Raw genomic sequence first — 21300 nt, 5'->3', positions numbered from 1 at the left:
ACCCAGCGCTTAGCTATGCATGAGAGTTTCTTTTTTCATATTAAAAAAAAAACTCCAAAGTTAGTGCCAGGGGTGGAAAGCCTCAGTTTGGGAAGAGTGTTAAAAAGTTACTTTACATAATGAAAAGGTTCTTAATCAATAATTTTATTCATTCATGAGTTATTATTTCGTAGCATATTAGGAGGGAAATTAACGAAATGTTTCTTTAAATTGAGCTAAAGAAGCAATTTTATAAATACAATGATACTTTACGTTCTTGTTACGATTTTCCTATGAAATAAAGGAACATTTTATTCTATTTGTTTCATTATCTCAATGTTCGTTTTGGGCATTTTGGGCTCGAAAACCCCTGTCGCTGAATACGCCTGTTTTGCAGGTAAGCCCAAAAATGACTGCCGCGTTTTTGGCTCCGAATCAAAATTTTTTGAAGAAAAAATCAAGAGAATGGACTTCCCATCTTTGATTGTATAGTTAGTTTTGTTTTCATGACTATTGAAGAGTCCAGAATGAATGTATTTAAGAATTTCGTTGTTTCTGTTTTGTTAATCTTTAGGTTGGGAGCCACCGTGGTGCAATGGTTAGCATGCCCGCCTTGCATACACAAGGTCGTGGGTTCGATTTCTGCTTCGACCGAACACCAAAAAGTTTTTCAGCGGTGGATTATCCCACCTCAGTAATGCTGGTGACATTTCTGAGGGTTTCAAAGCTTCTCTAAGTGGTTTCACTGTAATGTGGAACGCCGTTCGGTTCGGCTATAAAAAGGAGGTCCCTTGTCATTGAGCTTAACATGGAATCGGGCAGCACTCAGTGATAAGAGGGAAGTTCACCAATGTGGTATCACAATGGACTGAATAGTCTAAGTGAGCCTGATACATCGGGCTGCCACCTAACCTAACCTAATCTTTAGGTTTGAAAAGAGTTGTATTAAAATGTCTCCATCGCCTCTTCTTAATAACTAAGTCTTGCTTCGTCTAATTTAATTTTGATATATACAAGTTGTAATTATGTAGCCAAGAACGAAAAGAACGAGAGAAGTCTAAACAAAAAATATATAAAAATAATTCCACACGAAAATTATTTGGAAAAAGTATTTTGAATAAAAGTACATAGAAAAAAGTGAACTGTTTCATGGGTAGAATAAACTAACTCGTGCGAAAATTGAACTAAATTGTATTCCATTTTTTTTTTAATTTCCACACTGTTAGAAAAATATGTTTTTCATATGTTCCTATATAAACAAAATGTGTTTCGGGCACAATTTTTAAACACAATATATTTAAGTGCAAACATGTAATGTTCCTAAACTAACACAAAATGTTTGGGACACATATTTTAATATGTTAGAATATATTATGTTTGGGGCATGAATGTTTCATAAAAATAATATGTGTGAATGTATACATATATGAATTTACAAATTTCGAGTAAACATATATATGTTGTGATACTTTATTCAGAGAGCGACAGAGAGAGAGAGAGTTAGTATAGAGAAAGAAATAGAGATGGAAACCAGGAGGGTTGAATAAAAAGATATCAACATAACACAGCGAGAATGAAATGAGAGCAATTTCTGTGAAACCGCTTGTATGTAGTTTCGGAAAACTGTTTCATGATAAGGCCAAAAATGTAATATGCTTAAGTCTAAATATTATTTAATTTGAATATTAGAATGAGTATTCGGAATAAAGAGAATAGACATTCGGAACCAAGAGAATAGACATTTGAAAAAACAGCATATTTGTATTACAGAAAAAGATGCGAAGAACTCAAAAATTTAGTGGAAGTGAAAATTATCTGAGGAAATGAGCACAATCTTCTTTGAGGAATTCTTCCAAGCATATACTATTTTTGGATTCAAAATGCTTCCAAACATATAATATGCTCACATAAAACAAACATATTAATGTTTCGGCAGTATCCAATAATATATGTGCTTCCTGCAAAATATGTTTGGAACATATGTTAGAGAAGCGATTTTTTTTGAGGGTGCATAATGCGTTATTAAAATAAAGAGAATCTAATGAGATTTTTGAATTTTAACTAGTCAGCATAGGATTATTATTTGTACGGTCACGTTGAGTTCATACAATTTTAGAGACATACTTGAAATAAAGAAAGTTTCATAGGACTGAGGAAAATTTCTTAAAAAATAAACCAAAACAAAGTAAATTTTTACAACGGATTTTTTCTGAGTATTTAGAAACATCAATGCTTTGGAGTTTACAGGTGTTTGAAATTGAACCAGTGACCCTTTCTGTGCAAGGCTGATATGGTAATTATTGAACCAAGATGCCTTCCTTGCAATTTTCTTTAAAATAAGGAAATTTTAATTAAAGAAAGATCATAATCGTTGCTTTAAGAATTGTTTTGTTTAAATTTAGGACACGAACCTTTCAAATTTGCTTCCCTCCGTTAATGTCGTATGCCTTTGAAAGCAAATTTCCCTTAAAAGAAATAAAAACATTTTAGATTTAAAGATGCCAGTTTTGAATTAACTGAGATATTAAATCTTCGGATTAAAAATAAACAAGCTTCAAAAATAGACTAAAACTTATGTTGAGGATTTTTGCATCTTCGTTTTTTTTTTTTTGAAATTAAGAAAACATTTTTACTTTAAAGTGGCTGTATAATTTGGACTTTAACACTGATATTTATTTTAACTTGAAAATTTTGTTAAATTATCTCAAAACGTAAATGAATATTCGAAGAACGACATCTGTATAATGACAATTCTTTAATATAAAGCATTTTTAAGAAGTTGGGATACTCGCCTTTGACATTTGCATTCTTCCGTTATAGTCGGATATAAGCTCGCCTGCACTTATAGTAAAGAAAGGAATTTCGGTTTAAAGAAATATTTTTAAGTTAACTAAATTTTCGGTCGTTAAATATAGACAAAAAAACTTCTAAAACTTGTTAACCCACTTTTAAAAAGTATTACGGATATGTATGTAATTCTGCCTTTATACTCACTCATCAGTTAGTCTCACTCATCAGTTTTCAGTTACAATTAAAACACAAAAATTATATCGTCAATTTACTTTTTGTTAACTGAGAGTTAAAGCCTAATGGAGCTACATAAAAATGGTCATAAGACAAACAAATTTCTCTCCATGCAAGTGCAACTAACTCAATTATAAATGCACACAAAAGCCAGTTTATTGACTTCATTCCAACATATGCATGGGATAGGTCTCGTATATGTTCATTAAGAGACATGGACTGAAACGAGAAATGAGGGTAGAAGTAGAAGCTTCCATTGACTTGTGAAGCGAGCGAAAGATGGTAACAAAGCAGCCAAACAAAACATGTTGCCTGGAATATTATTGGTATTATTCCAGCCACCACCGTTATTATTATCGTCAAAGAGAAGACTAGTTTCTGGGAGTATTACATAATACTTGGACTGTAGTGCATTGGAATGGTAAACGATTACTTGATGGCTTTGATAGCTGATATGCTATGGGTATTTTAAGAATTTCTAAATCGAAGAAACAAAAATTTTCTTAAGTAAATAAAAAAAAAAATAATGCACAGTGTTTCTCATTGCCCATTTGGAATGAACTCTATTTAAACTCTTTGCAATTCTGTGAATTTTTCGTCGGAAAAACTGCAATGTCGTACCGATAAACAAATTTATTGGTGGAACCTAAGAAGACGTTTGCGAAGATCACACCCAGAAAAGGAAATTGATCACCATAAACATGTTTCAATAGCATAATAATTATATTCCACAGGGAAAATAGAACAATTTTATCGGAAAATATTGTTTTCCTTTCAAACATAACATGCTTGCTTAAAATCTAAAATATAATTACCTTGCAAATAAGATGGTTGCGACAAACATGTTACATGTTCCCCATGAAAAAAACTAACATTATAATTTTGAAACATGTTAGAAGACCATTCGTCCAATCCTATTGTACACCTCATTTATAGAGAATCTCTATGTATTTAAGTTTAAACGGTATGTCATACTAGATTGCAATACATCTAGCAAAGTTATAATACGCTTAAAATATCCTGATCATTAAGTAGAAGCGGTAGACAACACAGTTGGTGGCGGCCACTGATTTTTGGGATTCTCAGGGTGTGATCTACATTGACTATCTTGAAAATAGGAAAACGACTACAGAGTCCTATGAAATATATTTATGTGCTTGGCCAATGAGCGCATAGAAGTTATGAGTGGAATGGAATGCAATGTATTTTATCGATTTCTTCGCAATATGCGTAATACTTCACAACACTGTGATCTATTCACTCTGTAGAATTTGACCCACATTGAATGATAATTTTCAAATTTTAAACTGTTTGACAGTACCATAGTATGTGTCTCCTCGAGTATATAACATATATGGCACCTAATCTATGTACACGCAAAAAAACAGTGACCCCAGCAGAAAGGAAAATTTTGGTTACTTTCGGAAAAATTTGTTTAATTTTATAAAATTTTAACTAAACTGTATTACAAACGCACATGTCACGCCGATTTCACAAAAATAAGTAAATATTTTTCTACAAATTCAAGAAAATTTATTGAATATTATCATTGGTTTTCACTTGTAAAAGAAAATTTTGTATTGTGAAGGAAAAAATATCCTTAGTGCCATACGAAGTTCAAGATGGATGCATTTTTGGTAAATTTTACAAATTTTAAGAAATTCTGAACTATTTTGTGGAAAAAACGAATTTATTAAATTTTGTTGTTTCATTTGTGTATAATTTTTTCCTATTTTTTAGTTCACTGAACTAACGTACACAAAAAATTATTAAAGTCAAGAAAACTTTCTCAAAATCATAATAATTTCTGTACTAAAATATAATTAAATTGACTTTAGTGCCATATAGGGTTCCCTTTTTTTGAGTGTAGAGAGTAAATAAGGGTCTCACTGATATGGAATGTCATCATTCACCCACTGCAATGTTTCAAAACCATTTTTCTGGTGGCCGTCTTTATGTCTCTTCCGTCCTTGTCTCTATCATTGCACATGTTTGAATGTAATGACCCCCCGGTCCTACTTAGATATTCCCACACCCTTCTACTCTTACCTTCTCATTTATAAACGAAGATCGCTTTCAGACTTTGTTCCCCATGTATTGATGGCTCCAATTCCATTCCATTACACAGATTCTCTTTCTTTTGCTTCTTTGTTTTTTTTCCCTTGGGGTTTGTTGTCGATTGTTGTTTTTGTTTGCCGGATTCGTTGTTTTTTTTTTTGTTCTGGATCTCTCGCCGTTGTTCGCATTCAGGCATACATATGTTGTTCAAGCCAAACATGATTATGAGGATCATCAACATTATCATAATGATGTTTCTGTTCATTATTACCAATGGAAAGCAGCAAACAACGGGTATTGTTCGTTTATATGGCTTTTGTGTAAGTAAGAATGTGTATTTTTTGTGTGTATTGAGTAAAATGTGGCTCTCCCTTGTGAGGACCGCATAAGCTATGGGCCGGTTGTATTGCTTGCCTGTGCTGTTCATTATGGTTTCATGGTAAACACATTTCCAGCTTAAATTCAAAACATATTCGAACGTTGTCGCAAACGGACGTGTAGCAAAAAAACTGAAACCAAAAACCAAGAAAAATATTTTTGTACACAATTTTAAGTGGTAACAGAAAGATTAAAAAAACTTCAACAAGTAATATTAAATGGAATTTAAGAAGAATCGAAAAATAATTCCAACTCAAATCAGTTCTCAAACAACTCAAAGCAATTGATTATCGGCCAAGAAGAGTGAATTTCGAACAAAATAAAAAATATAATCCAAAATCTGTGTAGTTCTTTCTGTTCGTATTCGTTGTTTTGTACGTCTTCTTAATTTGCCTGCATCATCATGGCTTTCTCCTTGATTAGTCGTGGTCTATTGCGTACTTCCAGAGAGCTATTGGAACGCAACATGGCTGTCGGTGCTGTTTCGATGTTAAATGGTTTTGTGGATATTGAAGTGCATGTAAGTGTTGTGGGCAATTGAAACCAATTCGAAAAAGATTAATTTAGTACCGGAAAGTGAATAAATTGCCCCGAAATTCCCAAAATTCAATTTAAACGCCTAATAAAAACAATTGTATTGTGGATGGAGGAGATTTTCAATTCATGCGTGATTGATAATAATGACCTCTTGAGTTTACTGCCTTACCTACTTTAAATTGAGTAAATGTTTATTTATTTTATAATAAATGGGAAGAGTCAATGGTACCCTAGCGTATATAGAAGAATGTCGTTAAACAATAATGGTCCAAACCATCACATGTACCGGGAAATTCCTACGTTTAAAGTTAATGACTACATAGAGAAAAGTTTCCAATAACAGTCAACAGCATTTGTTTATTTGTATTAGACATGGTTCCGTGAATGAAATTCAACTGCAAACTCTTCCAGATTAAGGAGGGTAATATGTACATTGATAGAAAAAAAGGCTACTAAAACCAGCAGTTGGTGTCTGCTGTTATAGTTCTGTACTGTCAAGGTTTAAGGTAGAATTACATACCATGCGTTCACTGCGCCCGATGATTGAAGAGTTGAAATTTCTCTTTGAAATCAAAAGCTCAAATAGTCTGCCGCAAACAGAAAAAAATCAACCCTTCCATCAACGCACGGATTGACGGATTGTGTAATTCAACCTTTATTGTAAAATTTTCAGATTTTCAAATGTTAACCCATGTATATTTAATAACCAAACAACCCCTACGTCAGCTACACTGCTATCAATCACTGATGGGAGAAATTGAGGCGGCTGCACTCGCCTGATCTTAGGTTAGATTATAGTGGCAGCCCGATATTCCAGACTCACATAGACTATTCAGTCCATTGCGGTACAACAGTGGTGAACTTCTCTCTTATCATTGAGTTCTGCCCGATTCTATGCTTAGCTCAGTGACAAGGGACCTCCGTTTTATAGCCGAGTCCGAACGGCTTTCAACATAGCGGTAAAACCACTTAGAGAAGCTTTGAAACACTTAGAAATGTCACCAACATTACTGAGAGGGGATAATCCACCGCTGAAAAACTTTTTGGTGTTTGGTCAAACGCTGGGTTTGAACCCATGACCCTTTGTATACAAGGGGGCATGCTAACCATTGTATCACTGTGGCTGCCTCTGATCTTAGTTGGGCCAAAACTATCCTAGTCTGCCGTGGGAGGTCTCTTACCTCTGGTGGTTGCCCACTCTGAATTTTGTCAACACTGTTGGCATTGAACGCGCCATCCTTTGTGTTGTTTTCGTTGCTCAATTCGAATGATCGTTAAAAACATTTTTTCTAAATATCGGAAATTCTAACTTTTTTATACTTAAATGAGATGAAAAGGAAGAATGACTATTTAAATAAGGGGAATGAAAATACAAATTGACTTTTTCAACTGATATAATTCCAGATAAGAATATTTTTTGTAACATTAAAAGTCAATATACGGCGTCGGTTAAAATCTTGCTTAAATTCTGTCTCATCAGAGAGATCGGTAAGGTTTTCTTCTTCTTCTTACAGACGAGCCCCCAATAGCAGGCATAATTTTTGTACCTTTTATTAGTTAACAGAGTAAGAGGTAAATTTATAAGACCTTTTCCCATTTTAAATTGCTTGAATCAAAAATTTAGCTTAGCGATCTCCTTCCAATTAAAATTCATATCAATTGTCACAAATAAATTATACTTCTTTTTCTTTTATAAATACAAATACAAAACTTGTAAATATAAATACAAAACTGGTTTTGTGCCTTCCATACACAGAAATAAGATTCAAAATGAAATTTTTTAAAACCATGATATACTTACTTATATGTGTTTGTATTTATATAAAAACATACTAAATTAATTTGCATAGAATGATGGCGAAACAAAAAACAACCTTTTTCGAAATGAGCAAAAATGATTTCAGAAATTAATAACTGCGAACATCAAAAGCGAAAAGAACCCTCAATGGAAAATATAAATGAAGGAAAATAATCAACATTCTTTGCAGAACGTTTATCCATTTTGGAAATCATTATATAACTTTAGAAACAGAAAATCTTCAAACGCAAATTAATACGCAATTAACCTTGAGAATTCTAGGCTACATTATCATAGCAAATTGCTAGTTAAAACTTCATTTCCTTTCAGTGTTGTCTTTTATGAAAAAAAGAGTGGCATGTGTTTATCTATCTTCTAGTAGGAAACTGAATTGATAAACGAAGATTTGAAACGTGCCTAAAATTTGTAAATATTGATTATTATTGTTTGTAGATGCCATATGATAACTTCTCCAGCCATTCATTTCAAATATTTATCAACTCTAAAACATTAACACATCATTATAGCAAATAAACGTTTTTGGGGAATATTGAAATTGAAAACAAACCCCAAACTGGAATGGTTAAATATTTGATTAACAATTGTGACATACTTATGAAAATACTCTACTAATACAGTTCAATATATTAGGCAGGGAATTTAAAACCTGATGATTACAAAGACTTATGATTTATTTTTCTTATTTACAGCCTACCCATTCAGTACGCACAATTTCAACATCATCTCCAGCTTTGATCCGTCAAACACCTCAGTATTTACAAACACCTGTGCCTCCAAATAGTACTGTGAATCCATCACATATTTACAAGAAAAAATCAAAGAATTTGAAGCGTCAGCAAGACGAAGATAGTGCAAGTGATTCTGATTCAGAAGATGAATATGAACGCAAAAGACAAAATATGCAAAAAAAATACAGTCAAAAGGTAAGTAAATAAGAATTAAAAAACAAAAACTCGGACAAAGAACAAAATAGATTCGTAATTTATGGCACAATACCTTCTTTAGTAGCCTTGCCTAAAAAACAATAATAAAGCGCGTACAGTAAAACCGGATTTCTTGAGCTGGGAGCGTTCTTCAACAAAACAAAAAAAGAAAAACGTGCTGTTATTTTTGTTTGTCGATAACATTTTGGAAATTACGCGTGGCTTATACGTGCTAGTTAAAAAAAAAATATAGAAAAATGATAATTAAAAGTAATTGAAATAATCTGATTGGAATAATAATCTGCTATGTAGAGCTCATACAACAGACAAGCATTAGGATTCAGTTCAGGCTCCAAGTCATTAAACTCTGGAAAAGGCCACTTCGTTGTAACAGAAAATCTTATTTAAATTTCTAATTTTAAGGCAAACTCACATCTAGTACATTTAAAAAATAATTGAATTAATTCATAATTGAATAAAAAACTATAATATAGAGTTGAATTTGGTTAACGTCAGGGATGTTCCATAGACGAGTTTAATAAATGATAAATAAATAGATCAATACTAGTACAAACTAATAACATTTTTACGCTCATATACATAACTCACCTTGGACACATTACAGAGGAATCCTATATTATTAGATACATGAATGCTAATTTTGTAAACTCAATGTAGAACTAAATTTTAATATTATTTTTCTTTTCATTTCTTTTTCTCCTTAGGGTGATTCCGAATTTTGGCGACGTAAAATGCGTACCCTTCATCGTATTCTTGATATCAATCGTGATGGTGTCATCTCATTTGACGACTTCAAATTGTTGCATAAACGTTTCACCGATTTGGGTCATTTGAATGAGGAATTATCAGCAGAGTTCTTGCAGGTCATGGAACAAACATGGATTGAACAATTTGGTGAAATAACACCTTACAATCTAGTAAATGCTGATCAATTTTTGACTGATCTTCATCATCGCTTGAATGATAAGAAAATGTATAAGACTATGGGAAGATTTTTACCATATATATTCAAGGTACGTTATAATATTGCTCATAATAAGTCCATTACCTTTAATATCTTTCTCACATGTCTTTTATCCAGGCTGTTGATTATGACCATACCGGTCATTTGGATTTGGATCAATATAAACTATTCTTCCGTTGTTTGGGGCTCTCCAATGAAGATGCCGCCATTTCTTTTGCTGTGATAGATAAAAATGGTGATGGCCAATTGTCGCTCAAAGAGTTTGTCCATTTGGGTCGCCAATTCTTTATTACCGAAGATGAGACTAAAATCTCAAAAATGTTTTGGGGGCCTTTGATTGATCACTGACTTGAAGACTATGCCCACGAAGCTGTTATGAGTTTATTGGCTCGTGGTAAATTGGGTGACCTGCAACGTTGTGTCACAATCTTAACTTATTTGTGCATGAATGCTTTATACGATAATTTCCGTGATCACTTCTCATGGGGCGATGAAAGTGCTGAAAGTTATTATTTAAGATTATTTTTCTATGCTAACTCTTTAATTTTATTGTCCATATCGTGGCGTAAACATAAACGCCAAGAACTAAAACCTCTTATTGTTAGTCATATAAGGAAATTTAATAAGTTACGTAAAAAGGCAAAAAAGAGGAAGAAGAAAGCAATAATTACATGTTGATTTAGAAAAAAAAAAAAACTGGACTTGTCTTTCTTTTTATTAGAGGATTTCAATACAAGAAAGAATAGAATTTTAACGACTGTAGCAAATTCGAAGAGGTTGTAGCATGTTTTCAGATGCCCACAACTTTGTTTATACGTTTGACATCTTTAATTTGTCCATCGATTTCGGCCGTCCTGAAAAATAGAAAAAAAATCTATTAACAATGTATATCAAAAAATCAGTATAAAATCTAAATAATTTTCATATCTTTCACAACAATCTATAAGGGCCAAAGAGAAGTTTCCTTTTTCTAAACTAAAAATTATTCTTACCCTACCAATGAATTTTTGTAAGAGCTGATAAATGCAATCAGCAAACATTTCGTTTGCTGTCATGTGTAAATTTGAGAATAACAAGACATAGTTATCATATTACAATTTCTATTTATTTATGGTAAACCGAAGATGGTTTTGATAGCTTCAGTTGAAAGCAAGTATATATGGCCCAAAATTTCGAGCAGGCCGAATGTTATGTACCCTCCACCGTGGATTGTGTATTAACGTCTACATTGCAAGTTAGTCCATATGGAGTCTATATTAGATAAAAAAGTAGAATAAATATCTATATAAGCCTCTTTAGATTTTGATCGTTTTATGTAGAGGTACCCATAACTAATTATGCATCGATATGAACCAATTTGTTGGAGGGTATATGTTAACATCGCTTACCAAATTTCATCAGGATCGGATGAAATTTGCACTTCAAAGAGGCTCCGGAAATCAAATTTGGGGATCGGTTTATATGGGCACTATTTATAATTATGGACCGATATGGACCAATTTTTCCACGGTTGTTAGATGATATCTACTCACATCGCGTACCAAATTTCAACCGGATGGGACAAAATTTGCTCTTCCAAGAGGATCCGCAAGTCAAATCTGGTGATCGGTTTATAAGGGGGCTATACCTAAAAGTGGACCGATATTGTACAACGTTTCAAATTGATAGGTTGTTTCGTTCGGAAGTTTGTGTGATCTCAACAGGCGGACGTAGGGACTGCCGGACGGATATCGTTAGATCGGCTCAGAATTTCACTACGACCCAAAATATATATACTTTATGGGGTCTGAGACCAATATTTCAAAGTGTTACATACGGAATGACAAAGTTAGTATACCTCCCATCCTATGGTGGAGCGCATAAAAAGGCAAGGTTATTTGGGCAAATAATGACATATTTGCCTTTTCGGCAGACTTTTGGTAAAAAAAATGGTTTAGGCATTTTCGTTGGCGTCCGAGTAAACGGGTGTGCATGTCCGCCGTCCAAACAAAAACAATTGCGGCGAAACAAACCACTATTACTTTACGAAGCGCATTGCGGTGAAACCACTTAGAGAAGCTTTGAAAAACTTTTAAATATCATCAGCATTACTGAGAGAGCATAATCCAACGCTGAAAAATGTTTTGGTGTTCGGTCGAAACTGGGATTGAATCCATTGCCGTTTGTATGCAAGGCGGATATGCTAAATTTTGCGCCACGATGGCTCTCATTTGTTACGATGTCGGCCAATTTCTCAACATTGAATTCTATTGATCCTATTAGCCATCAATAGAGTTCAATTCATTGGCAACAGCTTCCCAATACAGTGAAACCTCTCAAACTTGGTCACACTGAAAACTGGACACCTCTTAAAAGTGAACAATTTTCCTGAGATGTTTGCTGTATTATTAAATTAAAAACAACCTCTCATAAGTGGACACCTCCCAAATGTGGACAAAAACTAGACGACTGTGAGTGTGCACTTCTGGGAAGTTTCACTGTACATAGCAACAACTTCTTAATCTGAAATTAATATAGTTGAAGGCAAGAAGGTTTACCTTTTTGGTGTATGAACAACGTTCAACCTTGCGTTTATTGGGATTTTCTGTTTTCGAACATCTCTAAAAATAGCACATACATTAACCGATTAACACATGGCTGGTGTCTATGCTGCATGAACTCAGGGATGTTTCTATTTGCATACTTGTTCACACAATTCCCCCAGCGACTAAAAAGCAAACTAGACATGGTTTGTGTACAGGGTTCACATTTGCTTCCTCTTTGGTATATTTGCCGCAAGGAACGTCAGAGAGTATTAAGAAAACAAGAGAACGAAACTGTCAAGCTAAACTGCGACAGTAGGTGGCAGTCATGAGGAAATTTATCTAATGCCATGTAGTTTTTGTCGGAGCTTCTCTCAAATATCATAGTTTGCGTCGGCGTCACCCAGTTCAGTTCTCTGCCGACTTTACGAAACGTAAAGAAAATATGATTTAAAACCTACCTTGTAGTAACAAATTTTCTTTTTTTATAAATGTTTTCATTACAATTTTTTGGCAGACAATTTGAAATTATAACTGCCGATGCCTTTATAAACAATTTATCAAAACAGCGCTTCGACCGCAACGTCGGTAATACCAAAGCTGCAGGCATTGTGCGACATCTGTACGGTTGACATTTTTTGTTTTTGTAGAAGAGAAATATTCGCCCTCTTGTTTTCTTAATACTCTCTGGGAACGTTGTCTACTCTAAGGCTTTTTGTAGATAACATAGATTTTCTCTATATTTAGACGAGCAAGATTAGATAAACATCAAATAAAAATTTCATAGCAAATTGAACGGAAAATTTCCAATCCAACAATTATATATTGTAACTTTCGCGATATTCGAACATGGAGGTCCGATTATAGGGTACACTTTGTGTGCATTTGGAACAAGCATAAATCTGGGAGTATGGTTTCTTTTTTGTCAAACTAATGACCACTAGTGCCGCCTTTCATTCTGAAAGTTCGAGTTCAACTCCAGACTTCCGAGAAAACAACAAACCTATTTTCGAAGGCCACCAACGCTGGCAACTTATAAAAAATTGATTATAAATATAACCTATGAAAATCTAGACGATTCGCAAAACCATTTGATTTGAACTTTTTGAGAACAAAAGCAATCTTTAAACATTGATGAATTTTTTGATGTTCCCAAATGGTAAGGTTCGAAAATATGTCAATCTCGAAAACTAAATTTTCACAAATTAAAAAATAAGGATGAAAAGGGTTTTATATATGTACTTACATTTGCAATAAGATTTCCTTGATTGTCTTCTCTTGTGTCTCGGGTAACTCAAATTGTTTCTTCTTGGTATTTTCGCGATACTTGGCAATCTATAAGAAAATTTAAATTATATAAGGATACACAAAAAATCACCAAAGGCAAGACATACATGATAGCATTGTTTGTTGATGGACTCTTTACACTTCTGTAAGGAATTGTGCATATTTTTTGTAAGCTTATTGATACGTTCCACTTCATTGGCAAATTCCTTTTCGGCCAAGGTGTTGTTGGGTAAACATGTATTGGCCTGACGCATAAGATCTTGACACCTGTAGGTAATATAGAGATATCTCATATGATCCTTGAAACCATTTGCCATTACAAAAAACTTACACTTTATTTAAAACTTCTTGTTGCTCACTAATCTCTTCAAATCTTTCGGCCAACTTATGAGCTTTATCCCTTATAACCTCTCTTTCTTTTTCCAAATCTTTGATATCCTGTTTCTGTTGTTCCCGGCACAATTTAATGGTATGTATACGTTTGGCAAATTCCGCTCTAACCATTTCATGGCGTTTCAAGTACTGGGAACGTAATACTTCTACAGCCTGTGTTAATAATTCATAACATTCTTGGGGTGGTGGATTAGCATTTTTATCCAATGATAATATGGGTTGTGTAACTGTTCGTTTAAGCATATTTTTGATGTGATCCACAAATGAAGGTCCCAATAATTGATTCAGTTGGGTTTGTGTAACATCCTGAGATCCATGTGTTAGGGGATCATCTTTTAGTTTATCCTGGGCTTCTATCAAAAGTTTGGCATCAATTACTAATTTTAGTGTAATAACTTGACCACTGCCCAAAAGTAAAACAACACAGGATGGCATTTGCAAAAGGACAAATCCCAAAACAGGATTTACATTGTCACCAGTATCGATTTTGGTGCAAACAATATATTCCGCATGTGAGGGCGTAGACAATGATGTTATATCGGAATCCACTGAAAGCAGATCAAGACATAAGCAAGAATATAACAGAGTTTAATTTATCAAATACCTACCATCATTTTCCAAAAATCTTTGTAATTCTCCTATGAAATTCACTGTTATCACATGCAAACCAGTGTTGTGATAAGCAAAATAACGTAACTCATTAATATAATCTCTAAAAGATTTTGAGAAAAAATAAAGTCATGTACAGTTGGGAGGTGATGTGATTTCACATTAATACCTTTTTAAGTGTATTGGACAAAAGTAGGGTTGATTTACTTCCTCCTTGGGTAGACCCAATTCCAATTCTACAGTTTCCAAAACGTGTATAGTCCATTCGCAAGGATGAATTATAAGACTATCATCAACTTCATTGAATGACTAAAGAATATGAAAAGAATTATCGAATGGTCTTCTACAGATATTTATTCATTGGCTTTGCTAAGCAGTTGTTTTCTTGTGGGAGTAAGGTCGAATGGGAAGAGTTATTGTGAAATCTGTTCAAATTAATATTTAAATGTCACTGAGTTCTGAAGAAATTTGAATACAAAGTTTTTAAGGAGAACTTATTTATCTTATTAATGAGTGAGTACAGTTCTATTTAGAACTCAAAAAAAATGAACAACTTTCTTATAGTTGGTAAATGTGATTGAAAGGTGCACCATACAATGGGCGTTGCCACTTATAGATACTAAAAACTGAGTTTTGGCAAGACAGGTGTCTCTTGCAGAAAGCACAGAAAGCCTTAAATCTGTTATTCTAGACAAGTGTGGAACATTTGAAGAACTAAGCTTTAAAGATCCATAGTTTCCAAGCAACGTTGTGCACTGTTCAGTTTAATTCAATGACCTTGAACCAATTTGATATTCGGCCACTGCAGTCAAGTTTCCATTTTAAAAAGGTATGCTTCGTCTTCGAATATTAAATGATAAAGGCATGGAAATGTGTAGTACTTTAAGTTCAAGTGATCCAAGTAGGAAAATTTTTGGGAATAGCGCTTGTATTCTGGGATACACTTTTTTGTGTCAAATTCGAAATGTGACGGTGATAGCAAAAAAAGTTATGGTCCGTGTACGTTATAGGAATTTGATCTTCGCGGTCGAAAGGGGCACGACCGTTGCCGAGCGGACCGAACGTAGGTTTCGGTCCCCTCTGAACAAGTGTACAACCCTCGTGACCCATTTGCTATATTGTCACATTTAAATTAACCCTTCATAAATAGACACCTTCTGGATTTGGACAAAATTTAAGCGACCGTCAATGTCCACTTCTGAGAGGTTTTACTGTATTTGTTTGTTTCCCACTAGCTATGCCAATGAATATTCCCTACTGATATTTACATCTTCCGCATTTTCAGCTTCCAAAAATAGAGCATGATGTAGTTTTCCATTTGTCTCAGCTATAACAAGAGTAGGTGGCAATGAGGGTATAACCAATATAGAACAGGAATCCAAACCATAGTTGTCCACAGTGCAAGGGGTTATGGTTATAGGTCCTTGCAAGCGAGGCCTGAAAGGAAATAAAAATAATGAATTAACAATTTTTTCAATTTAAGTCGCAGTTGTTCCTACCTATCCGTATCCAAACCTGACATTAGGACATAGATATTGCCATTTTCTCTCAAGATAACAATTGGCCACTCAATTTTTTCCTGGGATTTCGTGTTATTAATCTGCAATGAAATCAACGAATTTAAAAGTTGTTCGTAGATATCTCTTAATTTTCGTTTATTTACCTTAGATTCATTAGCTATGGTTTTATTTGAGCTTTGATTAATTCTTGTACTATTCAGTATGACTGTCTGATCCTTGTTTATGGTCGTGTCGTTGGTATTCATCTGCATTTCGGCCACATTTACAGCTGGTGCAATATCAAAATCTACAGCAGCTTCACCCAAAGAATAAACAGTCGAAGGATTTAGATTACCATCAGTTTTTAAAGGTAAGGGACCCACTTGCCAAACATGGCGCAACGAGGAATTATCATAAACTCTGTTGTGTGAAAAAAAGGGGGAAAACAAGGTAACACCAGATTAGAATATTCCAAGCATATTAGTTGCTAATAAATATTCTTACAAATCCCTTTCGAGCCACCACTTTTGTGCTTCACTACCTACCGTATGGTGTTGTCGGACAATAGAACAAGCAAATGTGAATCTGTGGGAGAAGCAGGATGCCAGCGTAATTGTCTTAATTCCAAATGTGGATTATTTGTAAAGAAATGACCATCCAAATTAGAGGTTCTGAAAATAACAAAAAGAAAGAAACGGTTGGACAATTACACGATAGCATTAGAATAATAAACTAAGTGATATAGAGTTAGGATTAGGTGGGATAACATATTTGAGAGGGTTAATTGTCTGTTTTGTCAAATGCAAAAAGGTAGATGAAGGTTTCCCCAATGGAGGATTTGGATTTTTCAAGTGGAATTTTGGGAGGCTCTGGTATTAAATTCCATCCGAATTATTTTAGGAAACGGATCTCTAGCATCGGCAAAATTAAAAAAACCTAGACATGGGTATAATTATGATATAAATAATCTTGTTAGTCCTTAGAAGAAACCACATCAAATGGATAAGCATATACAAGCAGATTTTTTTGTTTTCAATTACGAAAATTATTGATGCAATGAATTTTTAGTAAACATTTCTTCAATCACAGGATAAAAAATTTGTTGAATCAATTAAGTTTTTAATTGTATTTTTTAAAATTCAATTAAAATTGTAATTGAAAACATATTGGTGATATTTTTCCTGTGTAGTGGGGTACTGGCAGGTAGGAAAATATTCTTAGACACTGATATATCACACGAAGACACAATCACATGACTAGGAAATTATCGAGAGAATATGGGTTAGGAGTAAATCTTGAAAATAGCAGGCCTAGACAGGACCTATAAAGAAAACAAAATCTATGAATTAATAATTGGGGACAATAAAACCAAGTCTTTTTTGCAGCTATGGTTGTTATTCAATTTTTATTACCAGTGGGACTGATTTATTGCAAATTGAGAACTTGCTTGAGATACTGTTATCAGTCGTGCCAAAAATAATCTACCAAAATGAGAAGAACATTTTACCACAATTCTATCAAAATAAAAAATCTTTTTTTTTTTGTCAAATTTTTCTGGTTAGTTAAAATTGCTTTTACTCGAATGCCCTATTAGCGACAATTTTTAGTTCGCGTAGATATTGAATTGTAAATGAGTCGTTTTTATATTTTTTAGCTTGAACGGGACCAAATTTTACGTCTATAAAAAATTTTGTCAAAATTTTATTTTTATAGAAATATTTGTCAAAATTTTATTTCTATAGAAAATTTTTTCAAAATTTTATTTCTATAGAAAATTTTTTCAAAATTTTATTTCTATACAAAATTTTGTCAACATTTTATTTCTATAGAAAATTTTTTCTAAAATTTATTACTATAGAAAATTTTGTCAAAATTTATCAAACAGAAAAAAATCTACCATTTTTGGTAAAATTATACCAACTGTGGCTGGAGATCCACAATTAAAAAAATTATATATATTTAAAATTATATCAATTCTCCATTGAAATAAAAAATCGTATAATAATGTCCAAACAAAACCACCAAACAAAATACATGTATTTGCTTCTATTTGCATTGTTCGAAATGTTGGATAGATGGATGTATGTTTTGAGAGACATGCATTGAATGTCCATGTTTTGCTTTGGGAAAACACCATAGACTTAGAACGTGCTTTACATATGCTGAGCGGCAATGAGTGACCACTAGAGGCTCGAATAGATAAAACACGTTCCAAACTGCGTATATCTTTGGCCTTTTTTTGCGAAACAAGTGAAAGCATCACAGCTAACTGCGAGCAGTCAGCAGCACCAACAACATGGCTAGAAACAAGACCAAATGGTTAACATAAAAAATGTCATAGCACAAATCCCAGACTCCCAGTTGCAATATAATTTTAACAAAAATATCTCCTATATTGTGACTAAAAACAATGTAAAAATAAGTAAAAAAAATATCAGCTTCTCGCGACGACACATATGGAAGTCACTGAGAAAATACAGACCTCTCGTCCACGATTTGTTAACAAGAAATAAAATACAGAGCAATATGACAAGAAAAAAAGTACCACCCCCATCTACCCAAAAAAACTACAAATAGGAGAGGCTATGAAATAGAATCGGCGTTGAAAAACAAAATAGAAAATCACATTTGCTTGTACATATTTAAAACATGCATTTACATAATGAAAGATGTTTCAAATGGACAACTGGGAAATATGGGCTTTAAGTGGAATGATAGGAAACTCGGAAAGTTCAGAAACTGAATAGCAGTGAAGGAAGTATTCGGCTTTAAATCTTAAATACCCACCACCATGAATCGTAGAGGGTTACTTGGAAATGTATAGCGTTTCAGGGCGATTTGATGAAGATACTCTCCTAACTAGATTGATTTAAATTGTAGGCTTCCTGAAGATACATTTAACGTTTCCACATGGAGACTACATCACATTCTGGATTTATAACAATCATTTTTGTTTCGAGTTTTAGAGGAATTTTAAACATCCCGTCTCCCCTAGATTTCGAATTTCAGGCAAATCTCATAAAAATGTATCCGATTGCAGGCAAATCGGATAAAAATGTGAAAGCCCTAGAAGACAAATGGGGAGATCGGTCTATATGGGGGGTTATACCAAAGGCATGGAACGATGCACACCTCTTAATGGACCTAAATTACATCTAGATTTCCAATTTCAGGTAAATAGAAAGCGAATGTTATTTTCAATTGCGATGAAACCTCTGAGAGAAACTTTGAAGAGAAATGTCACCAGCATGACAGAGAGATAATACTTTACCTCTGCAAAATGTTTTGGTGTCTGGACGAGACTGGGATTGAACTCATGACCCTAAATGTGTTATTGAAAAGTATACTTTTCTATACGAAAAGTGTCTGAAACCATACGGAAAGTATCTGAAACGATCAGCTTTTTACGAAAACTATGTGGATGAATATTTTCCTATACCATAAAATATCAGGCCTTATTTGTTTATGACAAATATATTTGAGAGCATACTTTTCTGTAAAAAAATATCTGTGTGAACATTTTTCCATACACACAAAAAATATAACCAAAAATTTTCCAATTAAAATTTTAATTGAATTTTAAGAAAAATTCAATGAAAAATTAAATTGGTTGAACAAATTTTTTAATTGAAACAAAAATCAATCACAAAAATTTTAATTTTTTTTTAATTTTTAATTGGATCAGTTAATTTTTTTATTGACGTTGGTGATTGATAGTATCATTTCTGTGATTGAAGAAATTTCGATTAAAAATTAATTGGTTCAATTAATTTCGTGATTGAAGACAAAAATTTTTTTTCTGTGTACGAGACGTATTTGGTCTGATTATGTTGTATTCGAAAATTACAAATATATTGAAAATTGGGGGGATATCATATTTTATTCCATCTGTCACTCCAAAGCATCTGCATCACTTTTTGTTAAGTTGGTTTGATAAAGCCGAGGGAAAAAGAAAACGCCAACAGGACATCTCCAACCTACTAGCTGCTATAGCCGATAATGCTTCTCTGGTGTCATGGCTTGGGGTACACGTTGCAAGACCAACAAAACGAGATACAAGGAATTATAACATAAAATATTGAAACCAAAATGTAAGTATTTGTTACTCTCATGTATGAGATTTGAATAAATGTGTGGGCAGGACAAACGATAACAAAAAAAGTGAGTAAATCCACTAAAGGATATGGCCAACCATCAACACCCACACTGCTTATGAATGTGAACAGAGAGGAGAGAGTAGAGGAACAAATCCGAAGACTAAATGCATTTAGGAGTTTGTTGTTTTATTCTTCAACTTAGAATGGGTATGTGCTGGGTTTCTTGTGCCACTGAGTTTAGTGATTCCATATATTTCCTTTGTGTCAACGATTATAATGAGTGTGTGTAATGTCCTTTTTTCCTAAAGAATTGTGGTATGTGTGAGTTTTTTCGTAGCAAATAAATTTCATAAGCATGCTTTCATTTTTTTTTTGGCTGATGTCCTTTTTTGGTATGGAAGCATATTTGGGTTTCCATCCCACATTGCAGCTATTTCTTTATGCTGCTGGAATTATATCGTAAGTTTGTTACGATGCTTGTTAAAAAAATTAAAATTATTAGCTTTTTCTGCCCTTTCCCCATAGCCCCACCTTTTTAGCAAAACCCTGGCTTTTAAGGACTTTCAAAATCTCTAGTTTTTTTTTTGTCATCTGCTACTGTTTCGTATCCTGCGGCAAATGCGCATAATGAGCGCGTATTACACATTTTTGCATATGCAGTTATTTTAAAATGTCCCTTTTAGCTAGAGCATGTGGGTGGGGTCCCAGAAATCTCGAATTTTTTCTACTAGCAAATTGTAATGCGTTATTTTTTCGCTTCGGATTTTCGGTTACTTTTACATTAGCGCACCAGATTTTTCTCTCATTAGGTTTGAGGCTAGATGTAGAATAAAAAGAAATGGTTAATGTAAATGTCCTTGCATAGTTTTTTTTCGTCATGGGATTGGGAGTATATTTTTTATTAAGCGTAAATCCTTTGCCGGTTAGATAATGACATGTGGTTACAGTTACTTTGTTGGAAATTATTCAAAGGTTTCGCTGAGTTGGTTAAAAAAATGAAATAAATTTTACAGAACATGCATTTTTACAAACGAGGAAGGAATATTTTCCATGGTATTTTTTTTTTTTTCAACAAGGGGCGGAGTTATTAAAAACGGCACATATAAATCTCATGAAGAGAGAAAGAAAGTTTCGTACATGAATTCTTTATGAAAGGGCTGATTTAAAAACAAAAAGTTAGAAGAGAGTGT

At 33.5% G+C, this 21300-nt stretch overlaps 2 protein-coding genes across 4 annotated transcripts in view; one reads left to right on the top strand and one right to left on the bottom strand.

The window, feature by feature from the left end:
* Positions 1-5516: 5516 nt before the first annotated feature.
* On the top strand, positions 5517-10317 carry CBP (sarcoplasmic calcium-binding protein). The gene is made up of 4 exons (XM_075298710.1): positions 5517-5959; positions 8485-8718; positions 9444-9752; positions 9821-10317. The coding sequence occupies exons 1-4, from the start codon at positions 5843-5845 to the stop codon at positions 10049-10051; spliced, it is 891 nt and encodes a 296-aa protein (XP_075154825.1). The 5' UTR covers positions 5517-5842; the 3' UTR covers positions 10052-10317.
* A 73-nt stretch (positions 10318-10390) lies between these two features.
* The window catches only part of mbo (Nuclear pore complex protein Nup88), an 85643-nt gene continuing 74733 nt past the window's right edge, over positions 10391-21300 (bottom strand). For 2 of the 3 annotated variants that reach the window (XM_075298707.1, XM_075298708.1), the window contains exons 4-12: positions 16559-16684; positions 16014-16433; positions 15783-15951; positions 14684-14823; positions 14514-14617; positions 13844-14453; positions 13620-13779; positions 13472-13560; positions 10391-10557 (exon numbers count right to left, since the gene is read on the bottom strand). In XM_075298707.1, coding sequence (XP_075154822.1) covers positions 10494-10557; positions 13472-13560; positions 13620-13779; positions 13844-14453; positions 14514-14617; positions 14684-14823; positions 15783-15951; positions 16014-16433; positions 16559-16684 — 1882 coding nt within the window. In that variant the 3' untranslated portion in view covers positions 10391-10493. The remainder of the gene's footprint in view (positions 10558-13471; positions 13561-13619; positions 13780-13843; positions 14454-14513; positions 14618-14683; positions 14824-15782; positions 15952-16013; positions 16434-16558; positions 16685-21300) is intronic. The other variant, XM_075298709.1, reaches the window with a different exon arrangement.

Source organism: Haematobia irritans, chromosome 3 (assembly GCF_050003625.1).
Source record: "Haematobia irritans isolate KBUSLIRL chromosome 3, ASM5000362v1, whole genome shotgun sequence".
NCBI lineage: Eukaryota > Metazoa > Arthropoda > Insecta > Diptera > Muscidae > Haematobia > Haematobia irritans.
This window is presented reverse-complemented; position numbering and strand designations above follow the sequence as displayed.

Excerpts from the sequence above, each read along its gene's own strand:
- CBP (XM_075298710.1), top strand. The coding sequence starts at position 5,843 with ATGGCTTTCTCCTTGATTAGTCGTGGTCTATTGCGTACTTCCAGAGAG. Across the intron at positions 5,960-8,484 it reads TTGTGGATATTGAAGTGCAT|CCTACCCATTCAGTACGCAC; the intron begins GTAAGTGTTGTG and ends TCTTATTTACAG. Across the intron at positions 8,719-9,443 it reads AAAAAAAATACAGTCAAAAG|GGTGATTCCGAATTTTGGCG; the intron begins GTAAGTAAATAA and ends TTTTCTCCTTAG.